Consider the following 16,594-nt stretch of genomic DNA (forward strand, 5'->3'; position numbering starts at 1 on the left):
CGACTAATTTCAGGATGTGTGCCATGCACAGCACGTGTGTCATTTTGCTCTGTTTCAGTGCGATTAGCAGATTGGCACCGTTGTCGCACACCACTTTACCAACTGTAAAATTGAGCAGGGTAAGACAGCAGAGCTAAAAGGAGTGCAGGACCGGTGTGGCTCTTGGCTTCCAGGCACAACAGCTGCAGCACAGCATTGCAACGTCTCACCTGGCATGTTGAATAGGTTCTAAGGAGCTTGGGGGGTGAAGCGGAAGAGGCGGTAGCAGTGGAAAAGTAGGAGTTAGCCGAGGAGGACATGGAGGATAGAGTAGGAGGAGGAGAAGAAGAGGCAGGTCTGCATGCAATTCGTAGCGGTAACACCAAATCAACATGGATGCCATGGGTTACATGCTTGACGGCCATCAGAAGGTTCACCCAGTGGGCAGTAAAAGTTATGTACCTTCCCTGCCCGTGTTTGCTAAACCATGTTTCTATGGTCAGATGTATTTTGGCACCGACACTGTGTGCCAGAGATACATTCACTTGCCGCTGAAAGTGGCCATATAGCTCTGGAATGCCCTTCTGGGAGAAATATTTCCTTCCGGGGTATTTCCATTGCAGTGTGTCTCCGAGTATACCAGTTTATATGGCTCCAGGAGAAGTATATGGTGGGCTCAGCATGCATGTTGTTACTTGCATCCCTGGATCCGATGAAAGCTGTAATGGCACCGGACGGGGTTAAAAGCAGAGTGTGCTTGGCGTGCATGCTGACCTGCATTCCCTGGACTTTGTGTGGCTGTCATGGCCCATAAACAGGTAGGAACTAGTGTTAGGGACCACTCAATAGAGGCGACCTTGACGTGGTGAGTGGATTATTACGCTTTGGCCAAAATGTACACCAATGCCTCATCCAGCATGGAGGCAGGGCAGAATGCTGGATGCAGAGTGCTATCACATTTGTATTTTCCGTTTATATGGCAGTAGTTGGCGGACTAGCAGTTCTGACAAGCCAGCGGTCAGCCATTTGGAAAGAGGGTTATCCGGCATCATTAACTTTTTACGCTCTGACATTTGGGATGGGGAAGCTGGCCTTCTACCAGATGAACACAACCACGGCACGGTGGAAGGTGGAGTGGAGGACAAATGGGAGGAGAGAGGAGTAGAGGCATGACGTGGAGCGCCGGGAGTGTGACTTTGTGGGTTCTGATGGCTCTCACTGGGCTAAGTGATGGGAGGCAAGGTGCCTTCTGAAGGCGGTCGTCCCTAGGTGAGTGTTGGGCATACCGCGACTTATGCGTTTACAGCACAGGCTGCAGGTGGCAACACTATTGTCATTAGCTGACACGTTAAAAAAAGCCCACACTGTGCAGCCATGTGCCGGTGTCCTGGGAGCGCAAGATGTGACGGTGCATGGTGGATGGCTCGCTCATTTGCAGTCTGATTTTTGCCTCCTATGCACTGCGAGTTCTGCCTGCTTCTCCTCCTTCTCCTCCCTATCAGCTGCTGTGTCTCTCCCTCTGAACTCCCCTCCTCTTCCTCTCTTGTGGGCACCCATGGGATGTCCATTGACATGTCATCATCCTCATCCGATGCCAAGTATGGCTGCACATTGGTAAGGTCTAGGAATGGATGGGGAAATAATTCCTCTGACTCGAGTGGAGGGTCTATGGTGGTGGTGGTAGTGTCTTTGGGGGTGCACACAGAAGAGAGTGGGGAGGGTGCAGATACAGAGGATGAGGAGGGTTCGCTGCAAAGATAGGCGAGAGGGAGGTTGTTGCAAAACTACAGGGATATCTGGAGGCCAATCACATTCTTGATGACTTCCAGTCGGGATTCCGACCCGGAAGGGGTACTGAGACCGCTCTGGTCAATGTCCAGGACGATCTACTGATGGCATTAGACCAAAACGACTCTATGGTCCAAGTCCTTCTGGACCTATCATCCGCTTTTGACACTATTGACCATCAAGTGTTACTGAACCGGTTGAAAGTGGTAGCCGGACTAGATGGAAAGGCGTTGGCATGGATGGTTTAATTTCTCCAGGTCAGGGTACAACGAGTGAGGCTGGGGGTATTTCACTCAGCCAATCTCCCACTGTCCTGTGGAGTACCACAGGGCTCGGCACTATCTCCAGTCTTGTTCAACATCTATCTGAGACCATTGGTCGACATCATCAGGAGCCACAATCTTCAGTTTCATGTTTATGCGGATGATACTGTACTTTAGGCATGCCAATGGTACAGTGGATCAAGTCGATCTGGCCGGATGTCTCTTGGAGATCGATCACTGGATGAGTGCCAATCATCTAAAGCTTAATGGGACCAAAACTGAATGTATTACATTCAGTGACCAGAAAATTACACCCTCAGCACCCCAATGGCCATTGTATTTTGGACCTATCCCTGAGACAGCCATCCAGGTCAGGGACTTGGGAGTGGTCTTGGACTCCAGATTAACCCTGGCTCCTCAGATAAATCAGGTGGTTAGTACATGCCACTACCAGCTGAAACTTCTGAGGAGGATCTTAAAATACATTGAATCCCCTCTTTACATCCCGCAAGTTAATAAGATCAGACGTGGAGGTAGATCCTTTTTCAGCTGAAGGGGCCAGATTTTGAAACCACCTACCTCCTGGCCCTGAAAATGATTCCCAGTCCTCTCTCATTCAGATGTGCACTGAAAACCTTACTTTTCAAACAGGCGTTTGATCTTCCTATATAACACTTATTTTAGTTCATATAATTTTGTTTTTTTTTCTAAATCTTAGTCTATAAATTCACGGTTGGTAATGATGTCCCTTCTTTCTTAAAGATACTTTTTCCTCACGTTTATTAATTTAGTTTTCTTCGCATTTTCTATATCTCGCCCGAACCCTTTGAACCTTGAGATTCCCCTACCTTGCCTCTCTTTTTCTTGATTCTCTATTTGATGAGTGCTAGGAAGTTGGTATCTGGAATAGGTGCCATATCCTCTAGGCCTTTGCGGCCCATGGTAAAGTGTCATGTCTTCTTCTTTTTCCTCCCTTGTTGAATCAGCCAGCTAAGCGCATCGAGGCCCTAAGGGTAAGACTGCGTGTACACAAGACTATACATCATCATCATCATCAGAAGCGGAAGGCTAAGTGAGCCACTCAACAAACTCTGGTGTGTCCTTTGACGTAACCGCACGCACCTTCACCAACTTCCCCCTTAGGCTCCGGCCTGGTGCACCTGCCCGACCCCTACCACCCCTGCGGGACGACCTACCTTTTCCTCTGCCTGTCATTTTCAAAATGACCCTGTGCTAAAGTCGCTAGAGAAGAGCAGTATTTGTGGAAGTAGGTATATTGCAGGCCTCAATCAGTATTTGGTGGAAGCTGGTATATCAAACCACTTTAATCAGTATTTTGCGGAAGCAGGTATATAGAACCCCTTAAAAAATATTTGGTGGAAGCAGGTATATCGCAACCCTCAATCTGTATTTTGTGGAAGCAGGTGTATCGCACCCCTCAATCAGCATTTTGTGGAAGCAGGTACTCACACCCATCAACCAGCATTTTGTCGAAGCAGGTATATAGAACCCCATAATCAATATTTGGCGGAAGCAGGTATATCGCACCCCTTTAATCTGTATTTTGTAAAAGCAGGTATATTAAACCCCTTAATCAGTATTTTGTGGTGCAGGTATATCGCACCCCTCAATCAGCATTTTGTTGAAACAGGTATATAGAACCCCTTAAACAATATTTTGTGGAAGCAGGTATATCGCACCCCTCAATCAATATTTTGCGGAAGCATTTATATAAAAACCCCTTAATCAGTATTTTGTGGAAGCAGGAATATCGCACCCCTTAATCTATATTTTGTGGAAGCAGGTATATAAAACACTTAATCAATATTTGGTAGAAGCAGGTATGTCGCACCCCTCAATCAGTATTTTGTGGAAGCAGGTGTATCACAAGCCTCAATCAATATTTGGTGGAAGCAGGTATATCAATCCTCTTAATCAGTATTTTGAGCAAGCAGGTGTATCGCAGGCCTAAATCAAGATTTGGTGGAAGCAGGTATATTAATCCCCTTAATCAGTATTTTGTGGAAGCAGGTGTATCGCAGGCCTCAGACAATATTTGGTGGAAGCAGGTATATCAATCCCCTTAATCAGTGTTTTTTGGAAGCAGGTGTATTTATCGCAGGCCTAAATCAATATTTGGTGGAAGCAGGTATATCGCACCCCTATCTCAGTATTTTGTGAAAGCAGGTGTATCGCAGGCCTCAATCAGTATTTAGTGGAAGCAAGTATATCAAACTCCTTAATCAGTATTTTGTGGAAGCAGGTGTATCGCAGGTCTCAATCAATATTTGCTGGAAGCGGGTATATCAATCCCCTTAATCAGTATATTGTCGAAGCTGGTGTATCGGGGGCCTAAATCAATATTTGGTGGAAGCAGGTATATCAATCCCCATAATCAATATTTTGTGGAAGTAAGTATCTCGAAGGCCTCAATCAGTATTTGGTGGAAGCAGGTAAATCAAACCACTTAATCAGTATTTTGTGGAAGCAGGTGTATTGCAGGCCTCAATCAACATTTGGTGGAAGCAGGTCTATCAATCCCCTTAATCAGTATTTTGTGGAAGCAGGTGTATCGCACACCTCAATCAATATGTGGTGCAAGCAGGTATATCAAACCCCTTAATCAGTATTTTGTGGAAGCAGGTTTATCGCAGTCCTCAATCAATATTTGGTGGAAGCAGGTATATCGCACCCCTTAATCAGTATTTTGTGGAAGCAAATGTATCGCAGGCCTTAATCAGTATTTTGTGGAAGCAGATATATCAAACCCCTTAATCAGTATTTTGTGGAAGCAGGTGTATTGCAGGCCTTAATCAATATTTGGTGGAAGCAGGTATATCAATCCCCTTAATCAGTATTTTGCAGAAGTTGGTGTATCGCAGGCCTCAATCAGTATTTGGTGAAAGCAGGTATATCAATCCCCTTAATCAGTATTTTGTGGAAGCAGGTGTATCGCAGGCCTCAATCAGTATTTGGTGGAAGCAGGTATATCAAATCCCTTAATCAGTATTTTGTGGAAGCAGGCATATAGAACCCTAAATTAATATTTGGTGGAAGCAGGTATATCGCACCCCTCAATTAGTATTTTGTGAAAGCAGGTATATAGAACCCCTTAATTAATATTTGGTGAAAAGCAGGTATATCGCACCCCTTAATCTGTATTATGTGGAAGCAGGTATATAGAACCCCTTAATTAATATTTGGTGGAAGCAGGTATATCGCACCCCTCAATCAGTATTTTGTGGAAACAGGTATATAAAACCCCTTAAGGACGCAGGGCATACCGGTACGCCCTATTTCCCGAGTCCTTAAGGACTCATAGCGTACCGGTACGTCCTAACTTTAAATGAAGATTCCGGCGCCGCGGGGGTTAATGGGAACGGGATGCCGGCTGAAATCATTCAGCCGGCATCCTGTCACAACGCCAGGGGGGGTCATGTGACCCCCCCTATCGGCGATCGCCACAAACCGCAGGTCAATTCAGACCTGCGGTTTGCTGCGCTTTCTGCAGTTTCTGATCCCTGTGGTCCCTGACCGCGGGGATCAGAAACTTTAGTGTCCCTCAAATATAGATTTTACACCCCCCCTGCACCCCTGCATGATTTTTTGCCGGCGACTGGTGCAGGGGGGAAAGTTGCGGGCGGTGCAGCTGTGCGGGAGGCGGGCGGTGCGGCAGACGGGATCGCGATCCCCCGCCCGCCTCCTCTTGAAAATTCGTTGGCATCTAGTGGGTATACTAGTGGGTACGGACCGCGGTATAGAAAAAGTTAACAGTAAGAGGGAGCTCCCTCTCCCATCGGGGGGCTGCAGTGCCTTTGCATCCCCCCGATGGGAGAGGGAGAGAGCTCCCAGACAGCCCCCCCGACAGACCCGTCCTTACCCTTCCCCGTCTGCAAAGTTCTGACCACTACTGAGCAGACGGGGAAGGTTCCCATGGCAACAGGACGCCGTCTCAGGCATCCTGCTGTCCATGGTGCTGAACAGATCTGTGCTAAAGGCAGAGATCTGTTCAGACAAAGTGTAAGTAAAATACAGTACAAAACACTATATAATGTACTGTACTGTATTATACAGACATCAGACCCACTGGATCTTCAAGAACCAAGTGGGTCTGGGTAAAAAAGAAAATGTAAAAAAAAGTGAAAAAAAAAGTAAAAATCAAAACACACATTTATCACTGATTAAAAATTAAAAAAAAAATAATCCCTACACATGTTTGGTATTGCCGCGTCCGTAACGACCTGATCTATAAAACGGTCCTGTTACTTTCCCCGCACGGTGAACGCCGTAAAAATAAAAAAATTAAAACTATTAGGAAATTGACATTTTGCCCACCTTACTTCCCAAAAAAGGTAATAAAAGTGATCAAAAAAGTCGCATGTACGCCAAAATAGTACCAATCAAACCGTATTCTCATCCCGCAAAAATCATACCCTACCCAAGATAATCGCCCAAAAACTGAAAAAACTATGGCTCTCAGACTATGGAAACACTAAAACATGATTTTTTTTGTTTCAAAAATGAAATCATTGTGTAAAACTTAAATAAATAAAAAAGTGTACATATTAGGTATTTCCGCGTCCGTATCGACCCGCTCTATGAAAATATCACATGACCTAACCCCTCAGGTGACCACCGCAAAAAAAAAAAAAAAAGGTGTAAAAAAAGCAATTTTTTGTCATCTTAGGTCACAAAAAGTGTAATAGCAAGCGATCAAAAAGTCATATGCACCCCAAAATAGTGCCAATCAAACCGTCATCTCATCCTGCAAAAAATGAGACCCGACTTAAGATAATCGCCCAAAAAATGAAAAAACTATGGAGACTATGGAGACACTAAAACATTTTTTTTGTTTTAAAAATGAAATCATTGTGTAAAACTTAGATAAATAAAAAAAATTGTATACATATTAGGTATCGCCGCATCTGTGACAACCTGCTCTATAAAATTACCACATGATCTAACCTGTCAGATGAATGTTATAAATAACAAAACAAAAAGTGCCAAAAAATCTATTTCTTGTTACCTTGCCGCACAAAAAAGTGTAATATAGAGCAACCGAAAATCATATGTACCCTAAACTAGTACCAAAAAAACTGCCACCCTATCCCGTAGTTTCTAAAATGGGGTCACTTTTTTGGAGTTTGTACTCTGGGGGTGCATAAGGGGGACTTCAAATGGGACATGGTGTCAAAAAAAACAGTCCAGCAAAATCTGCCTTCCAAAAACCGTATGGCATTCCTTTCCTTCTGCACCCTGCCGCGTGCCCGTACAGCGGTTTACGACCACATATAGGGTGTTTCTGTAAACTACAGAATCAGGGCCATAAATAATGAGTTTTGTTTGGCTGTTAACCCTTGCTTTGTAATTGAAAAAAAAAATAAAAAATGGAAAATCTGCCAAAAAAGTGAAATTTTGAAAGTGTATCTCTATTTTCCATTAAGCCTTGTGCAACACCTAAAGGGTTAACAAAGTTAGTAAAATCAGTTTTGAATACCTTGAGGGGTGTAGTTTATTAGATGGGGTCACTTTATGGAGTTTCTACTCTAGGGGTGCATCAGGGGGGCTTCAAATGGGACATGGTGTCAAAAAAACAGTCCAGCAAAATCTGGCTTCCAAAAACCATACGGCGCACCTTTCACTCTACTCCCTGCTGTGTGGCCGTACAGCAGTTTACGGCCACATATAGGGTGTTTCTGTAAACTACAGAATCAGGGCCATAAATAATGAGTTTTGTTTGGCTGTTAACCCTTGCTTTGTAACTGAAAAAAAAATATTAAAATGGAAAATCTGCCAAAAATGTGAAATTTTGAAATTGTATCTCTATTTTCCATTAAATCTTGTGCAACACCTAAAGGGTTAACAAAGTTTGTAAAATCAGTTTTGAATACCTTGAGGGGTGTAGTTTCTTAGATGGGGTCACTTTTATGGAGTTTCTACTCTAGGGGTGCATCAAGGGGGCTTCAAATGGGACATGGTGTAAAAAAACCAGTCCAGCAAAATCTGGCTTCCAAAAACCATACGGCGCAGCTTTCCCTCTACGCCCTACTGTGTGCCCGTACCGTAGTTTTACGGCAACATATGGGGTGTTTCTGTAAACGGCAGTCAGGGCAGGTCAGGGCAATAAATATAGTCTTGTTTGGCTGTTAACCCTTGCTTTGTTAGTGGAAAAAATGGGTTAAAATGGAAAATTAGGCAAAAAAATGAAATTCTCAAATTTCATCCCCATTTGCCAATAACTCTTGTGCAACACCTAAAGGGTTAACGAAGTTTGTAAAATCAGTTTTAAATACCTTGAGAGGTGTAGTTTATAGAATGGGGTCATTTTTGGGCGTTTTCTATTATGTAAGCCTCACAAAGAGACTTCAGACCTGTAGTGGTCCATAAAAATTGGGTTTTTGCAAATTTCCCAAAATGCTACAAACATGAAGTAGACATATGGGGAATGTAAAGTCATCACAATTTTTGGGGGTATTACTATGTATTACAGAAGTAGAGAAACTGAAACTTTGAAATTTGCTAATTTTTCAAACTTTTTGGTAAATATGGTATTTTTTTATGCAAAAAAAAATCACTTTTTAGACCCAATTTTAGCAGTGTCATGAAGTACAATATGTGACGAAAAAACAATCTCAGAATGGCCTGGATAAGTCAAAGCGTTTTAAAGTTATCAGCACTTAAAGTGACACTGGTCAGATTTGCAAAAAATGGGCAAGTCCTTAAGGTGAAATAGGGCTGAGTCCTTAAGGGGTTAATCAGTATTTTGTGGAAGCAGGTATATTGCACCCCTCGATCATTTTTTGGGGGCAACAGGTATATCACACCTGTTGCAAATAGTTGTTCCAATAGCGCTTGTCCCTCTATATACCTGCGGTATCGCAGCAGAACCGCACACATCTGCTGCACAATACAAATGCCCTATAATATACTTTCTATGTTAGAAAATATATTATAAGTATATCCCACCCCTCAGTATATCACACCTATCGATAGCACACCTGTACCAGTACTTAAAAGGACTTTTGTGGCCCTATTATCTAGCGTTTGGTGTCCCTAACAGTCTGCCCTGCTCCACAAAGCAACCTCTCCCTACACTGGCAAAACACAGAATGTAAAATGGCTGCGAGATCGGGTTCTGTTATAAGGTGGGGGTGTGTCCATGTGCTGAAACGTCTCAATTGGCTGTCCTGTCCCACCTGATGGATGTGTCATGGGTCAAAGTTTGGCGCAATGCATAAGAATATGGCGCCTGTGAACATCCTCATATGTTTGCATGTTCGGAGAATCGCGAACGCGCAAAGTTCGCCGCGAAACGATTGCCGGGCCCACCGCAAGGCCATCTCTACTGAAAGACATATATGCAAATCTAAAATCTATTAAGAAGTCTGCATGGCTGTGACCCTAATATAGCTAAACATATAATCATGCCTGAGCATCCTTCAAAACAAATAGGAACAGAACATTAATAAATCAAGAAAAAATGCCATACCAAATGAGGAACAATGTCAGTGGTCCAACCCTCGTACCTTGACACGCGTTTCGCGTGTTACTGTTACTGAGTGGCTATTCTCCTCTCCTTAACTTTTGGGGTTACTTGGATTATTTTATTGTTTATTGTTTATTTAATAAATAATTTATTTTATGGCTCAGTTGCTATTTATTTGTTTTGATGAATGTTTTGATTCATAAATCAACTAAATACACCCCAAAACTGGTTGTATCAGAACACAATTTTTCCCCAGAATCAATGAGGATTGGATGTACTTATATCAATTAAATACACCCCAAAACTGGTTGTATCAGAACACAATTTTTCCCCAGAATCAATGAGGATTGGATGTACTTATATCAATTAAATACACCCCAAAACTGGTTGTATCAGATCACCCCAATAACAGAAGCAAGGATTACTGGAATTATTGATGTATTAAATAATGCAAACAATCTAAAATCTGTAGTAATAGATAACTTTGTAACCCTTATTAGTGCAGCAAGGTGTAATAGAATAGCTCCTATTACCCAGGCTGTACACTCTCCTATTGGTGTGCAATGTCTCTCCCTGCACTAAGTTCACTGTAAAATGTTGGAGACCGAGCAGGCTGAGACATAACAGGGGCTGGCTATCTGCTGGTTGGCTGTCTGTCTGCATGGCATGTGCAGCAGCAATTTTAGAAAAAATGTGATTCGTTACAAAGCGCAAGGAAATTTGACTTTGGGACGAAACAAATTTTTCGAGAAGTTCGGATCGAAATCCACTTCATCAAGTTCGATTCGCTCATCTTTAATAATATTGATGGGTATTGAAATTATTAGCATATTTTTACATTACTTGTGTACTATACCAACTGTAATTTCATTTATCCACCAGGTATTGTCTATCTATTATGCGTTTGAGACAGAGAAAGAGAAAAAATGTAACAACTTCGATCTGTCGGTGAAAATTCAGGAGGAACCTGACTGTAAGATATTTGCACCTTCTGGTTATTTTTTGATTTTCCATTTACTGTATAACCTGTAGGGATAGAAAGAATATGACCAGTAGTACGGCACATGCCTATCTATGTAAGGACCATGCACAAGAGCACAGGGAGACTCTACAGATCAGTATTACAGACCAGTGACCAATATGCATGCCTCTGCATCGTTCTAGTCAGTAGACTAAAAAAGTAGAGTGAAAACTCTTGGAAATGACCACCAAAAATGGTGTTAACAATGGTCTTATAGAGGGGGGATCTTGTCAAATAAGATATCCAATATGCATAGTGCAGTTTATGATGGAACTAAAAACCTTTAACAGTAAATCTGGTATGGATGAAGGAGTGATCTTCTTAATGATATGGTTTTTATCATGACTATAGTAGCAAAAATAAGAAAGCAAACAGAAACATTAATTTCACATTCTATGGGCTTGACCCTAATATATCATCTAGCCCTAAGTTCTGCATCACTGACATAGCAGACTCCAAATCTTTAGTTATATGACTTCTAGAGAGTAAAGATGAGTTGACGACCATTAGTCCCTACTGTATCAGTGCAATATAGCTTTTGAGCTCATGCTGAGACTTCTAGGAATGGCCTGCCAGAAGGGTCAAATGCCAAGTCTTCTTCTTGTGGCCAGTATTCTCTCCTCCCCTAAATGTAATCTCTCCTACCACTAAACAGATTAAAACAAGTAAGAAGGAAATCATCTCTGCTTGACTGGCAGATTCCAACACTGGAATCTTCCGAGCAAAACATCCATACAAACATTTGGTGTCTTGTGGGAAAAGACACCAAATATCTCATACACATAATGAACATACAGACAGAAAAAAAAAATCGGGCTTCTGTAGTGGTCAGGGTTAAGTAAAGTGAAGAAGAATATGATGCTAACTAGTTTTACCTTTTTGGGCATTCAGAGATTCTACAAGGAATGAGGATACTCGCAGCAGAAGGAGGACTTTTGACATTTGGATATTTAGACTGTGACAGTTTTTGTTAATGGGTTGTTTAGCATTTTGAAAGTTATGGCCTATCCTCCAACACCTGCTTTCCCAGCAACCAGATGCCTTAGTGTAGCTCAGAGCTGGATTCGGCACCGGAACTACACAGCTCTGTCCATTCTGTAGAGGACAGGACTGGTTACAGTGGGGCCGCAGCACCTGGCTCACAGTAGATGGAACGGTGTAGATGTAGATCATCACTTGTAAAAAGTTGGAAAACCCTTTTATGCTTGACATACGTACACATGAGGTGTTTGATGGCGACTTTCTGAGCAACTATTTATGGTTGGTCTGTGTAGGTTGACATTCTGGAAAACAACACCCTAGTTTATCTGATAAATCAAAGACAATCGCCAAATTTTCAGAGACTAGTGTCAAGCTTATACTGTGTATATGAGGTGAAAAACTGTTTGTAGACCCAAACTCACATACAGTACTGTGGCAATTGTGCTGTACGCTGAAGATATAATAAAAGCACTTCTCTTGTCAATGGGTGTGTCTAGTATTTCAGCTTGTCCCATTCACTTGACATAACCCATTGACAAAATGGACCAGACAACTCTTTTAAGTGAAATTATATGAAATTGAATGTATCCTTGCAATTTCCCACACAGTTAAGAAACCTGAAGGAGCCTATTCTACTGTTTCTGTTACTATTTGTACCAGGTGAGTTCCATACTTTGCTAATTCTGTGAATGTGAACATAAATATAATATTTACCCCTATATGGTATATAGAGATAGGCGTCAAAAAGCCTGATTTCTTATTTCCACCTCTTTTCTGCCACAACCATCAAGGTTCCATCTTTGGGACCGAGCAAGTCTCTACCCCTTTTGGTTGATGGTTATGGTGCCAGGACTTTTCTTCAAATCTCTTTACGAAAGTTGGAACCAAACAATGCTAACCATGGCCAATATCCTTTGTAGATAAGCACTTTTATGTTCTAAAAGACTCCTTAATGAATAGTTACTGTAGTAAATATAGATTGGGGCTACAACTAAGATGGAGTTTGAAAACACACTTGTAGTCAGCTCACCTGGCTTCTTAATTGTAGTCCTCTGGGTGCACGGAAAATAGCTGGAAAGCTTCAAACATGAAGAAAGTCCATCCAGCAGTCCTATGAGCTGCATAAAATCTTCTATACTTTATTTTAAAAGATCAACAGGGCTAGATCATCACTGCCTGCCTTATGTGTTTCAATCATAAGAACTTAGTCATAGCATATGTTACACTGTTAAACGCCATCTTTAAATAATGTTCAGTTTTAACTAACCAGAGGTGAAGGCCCTCACTTATTATTGAGTGCTGCATGCTGGGAGTCTCAAACTTGACATTATTTTGTAGGGATTGACTGGTTTACTCTACATTCAGGGCTCTAATCTATTAGCCAGAGGAAATAGTGTCTCAGTCTTGAGGACTTGGTATTTATATGCGTAACATAGGCAGTCCATTGATTTTGATGAGAACAGTGTAATGCTTCATTTCATCTATGGTTGGGAAACCCTTCGAATAAAAAAGGGATGCCCAAAGAAATATTATTTCTGTGTTTATTTTGCTATGCTACAAGAAGAATACAACATTTTCAATGAGAAGAGTGATCTTCTTTGGAGAATATTATTGCATTGTGGAAAATATCTTTAAGTATATTTTCACCTGGAGGCAATAAATATGAAAAATGCATGTTGGATTGGAGTTGTATAGAATACCAATAGAATGCAGTTCTCATATCAAGAGACTACATTTATAATCTGTTTATTTTTTTTGCAGATTCCTTAAGAACCGTGATGCCACCATGTCCATCATTGATATGTCTATGATGACTGGGTTTAAACCAGATATAAATGAACTTAATAAGGTGAGTTCCAATCAGGTTTGAGTCAAAGATCAGATTTAATAACATTAAAAAAATTATCCCATCAGATTTTTAGAGTAGATCATGTGATGAAGGGACCAAAGATCTCTAATCATAAAGAGTAGATGATTGCGAAACTTCAAGGAAATTGTCATAAAAAGATTTATTCCCTTAGGCTAGTTACACACAACGTTTACAGATCCGTCAATGCTGGACGCTGCTGGAATGCCGTCCTACCCCATTAACTATAATTGAGTACGCCAGTGATCCAGCCAAAACCTGGCTAATATACCAAGAATTGGATAGGCAAATACCTTTATGTCCTACTGATTCCCACCATTCTATGCCGGAAGGCACATGCCTGCTGTAAGGCTGTGCCAGTAGTGTGAAACCAGCCTTTCAATAATGTACAAGGAACCAGACATAAAAATAGCAAATACAGATAATTAGAAATCATACAGAAGACATAACCTTCTAGTACAAGGTATTACTTCTTATTATCATTGCACTTACTTTCAAGCAAACATTAAAGGTGTCTTCATTGAATGGGGCCAAAACTTGAAGCAAAAACCACTACAAAGGTAATATTCATTTTCCTAGCAGAAAGTACAACCAAATAGGATAATTTTAAAAGTGGACTTTCATTGACAAATTGACTTATTGGTAAAGAGGGAGAAAGAGATTATACCTTTTTGTGTCTTGGATATACTCAGTTGTAAAGAAGTCTGCACAGCAGAAAAGAGCCCAGGGATCAGCCCAAAAGGCCATTAAGACACCCTGAGAGGACAAACAACATCTTGGAGATAATGATCTAGCTCTAAAGCAAAGAACTGTCTAAGGTAGAGAGATGATCTTTAGGATTGCACTCTAAGTTGACCATAAAAGATATTTGCTATTTTTACATTATATTATCTTGCCATGAATATAAGCCAATAGCAGACAATTACAAGAACAATTTGGGAGGAAAAACCCTCCATGTGTGCCACTCTATAAGAAACAGCCATCATAAGCCAATTATAATACAGTGCCCTGGCCACCCTACAGGACTTGGGTAGGAGTCGTGTAGGACTAGATTTTCTGTGGACATGCCAAGTGAATAAAAGTTATTAAGACTAAAGATGCTTAGATCAAAGCCGATATTATAGAAAATGGGATCCTGGACAGCAAGAAAAGTTGGATTCGGATTTTTCAAAACATACATATAAAACTCAAGTATGAAATAAATTCTATTTTTATACAATGCCCACACAGTACTGCCCCCCAGTTCAAAATAACACTACCATACAATGCCTTACTAATACTATATAGTATCCAAGTAATACTGCTGTAAAGTGTCTACTGTATACAATATTTATTATACTTTTATATAGGGATGACATATTCTGCAGTGCTTTACAGACATTATCATCACTCACTGTCCCCAGTGGAGCTCACAATCTAAGTTACCTACCAGTATGTCTCTGGCGTGTGTGGGAAGAAATTGAAGTACCCAAACTCCACACAGATGCCCTTGATCAGAGGACCCCAGTGTTGCAAGACACCAGTGCTGAGCACCTGTGCTACCCACAGCACTGCCATTCAGTGCAAAATAATACTGCCGTATAACGCATATAACACTGCAATATACAGGTCCTTTTCAAAAAATTAGCATATTGTGATAAAGTTCATTATTTTCTGTAATGTACTGATAAACATTAGACTTTCATATATTTTAGATTCATTACACACCAACTGAAGTAGTTCAAGCCTTTTATTGTTTTAATATTGATGATTTTGGCATACAGCTCATGAAAACCCAAAATTCCTATCTCAAAAAATTAGCATATCATGAAAAGGTTCTCTAAACGAGCTATTAACCTAATCATCTGAATCAACTCATTAACTCTAAACATCTGCAAAAGATTCCTGAGGCTTTTAAAAACTCCCAGCCTGGTTCATTACTCAAAACCGCAATCATGGGTAAGACTGCCGACCTGACTGCTGTCCAGAAGGCCATCATTGACACCCTCAAGCAAGAAGGTAAGACACAGAAAGAAATTTCTGAACGAATAGGCTGTTCCCAGAGTGCTGTATCAAGGCACCTCAGTGGGAAGTCTGTGGGAAGGAAAAAGTGTGGCAGAAGACGCTGCACAACGAGAAGAGGTGACCGGACCCTGAGGAAGATTGTGGAGAAGGACCGATTCCAGACCTTGGGGGACCTGCGGAAGCAGTGGACTGAGTCTGGAGTAGATACATCCAGAGCCACTGTGTACAGGCGTGTGCAGGAAATGGGCTACAGGTGCCGCATTCCCCAGGTCAAGCCACTTTTGAACCAGAAACAGAGGCAGAAGCGCCTGACCTGGGCTACAGAGAAGCAGCACTGGACTGTTGCTCAGTGGTCCAAAGTACTTTTTTCGGATGAAAGCAAATTTTGCATGTCATTCGGAAATCAAGGTGCCAGAGTCTGGAGGAAGACTGGGGAGAGGGAAATGCCAAAATGCCTGAAGTCCAGTGTCAAGTACCCACAGTCAGTGATGGTCTGGGGTGCCATGTCAGCTGCTGGTGTTGGTCCACTGTGTTTTATCAAGGGCAGGGTCAATGCAGCTAGCTATCAGGAGATTTTGGAGCACTTCATGCTTCCATCTGCTGAAAAGCTTTATGGAGATGAAGATTTCATTTTTCAGCACGACCTGGCACCTGCTCACAGTGCCAAAACCACTGGTAAATGGTTTACTGACCATGGTATTACTGTGCTCAATTGGCCTGCCAACTCTCCTGACCTGAACCCCATAGAGAAACTGTGGGATATTGGGAAGAGAAAGTTGAGAGACGCAAGACCCAACACTCTGGATGAGCTTAAGGCCGCTATCGAAGCATCCTGGGCCTCCATAACACCTCAGCAGTGCCACAGGCTGATTGCCTCCATGCCACGCCGCATTGAAGCAGTCATTTCTGCAAAAGGATTCCTGACCAAGTATTGAGTGCATAACTGAACATAATTATTCGAAGGTTGACTTTTTTTGTATTAAAAACACTTTTCTTTTATTGGTCGGATGAAATATGCTAATTTTTTGAGATAGGAAATTTGGGTTTTCATGAGCTGTATGCCAAAATCATCAATATTAAAACAACAAAAGGCTTGAACTACTTCAGTTGTGTGTAATGAATCTAAAATATATGAAAGTCTAATGTTTATCAGTACATTACAGAAAATAATGAACTTTATCACAATATGCTAATTTTTTGAGAAG

At 41.6% G+C, this 16,594-nt stretch overlaps 1 protein-coding gene across 1 annotated transcript in view; it reads left to right on the plus strand.

Annotated features, from left to right (window-relative positions):
• The window catches only part of LOC122927158 (venom factor-like), a 495,227-nt gene that overhangs the window by 425,789 nt on the left and 52,844 nt on the right, over positions 1-16,594 (plus strand). Inside the window, exons 31-33 of the mRNA XM_044278755.1 lie at positions 10,399-10,489; positions 12,127-12,178; positions 13,280-13,367. Coding sequence (XP_044134690.1) covers positions 10,399-10,489; positions 12,127-12,178; positions 13,280-13,367 — 231 coding nt within the window. The remainder of the gene's footprint in view (positions 1-10,398; positions 10,490-12,126; positions 12,179-13,279; positions 13,368-16,594) is intronic.

The sequence above is a fragment of the Bufo gargarizans genome, chromosome 2 (assembly GCF_014858855.1).
Source record: "Bufo gargarizans isolate SCDJY-AF-19 chromosome 2, ASM1485885v1, whole genome shotgun sequence".
Classification (NCBI taxonomy): domain Eukaryota; kingdom Metazoa; phylum Chordata; class Amphibia; order Anura; family Bufonidae; genus Bufo; species Bufo gargarizans.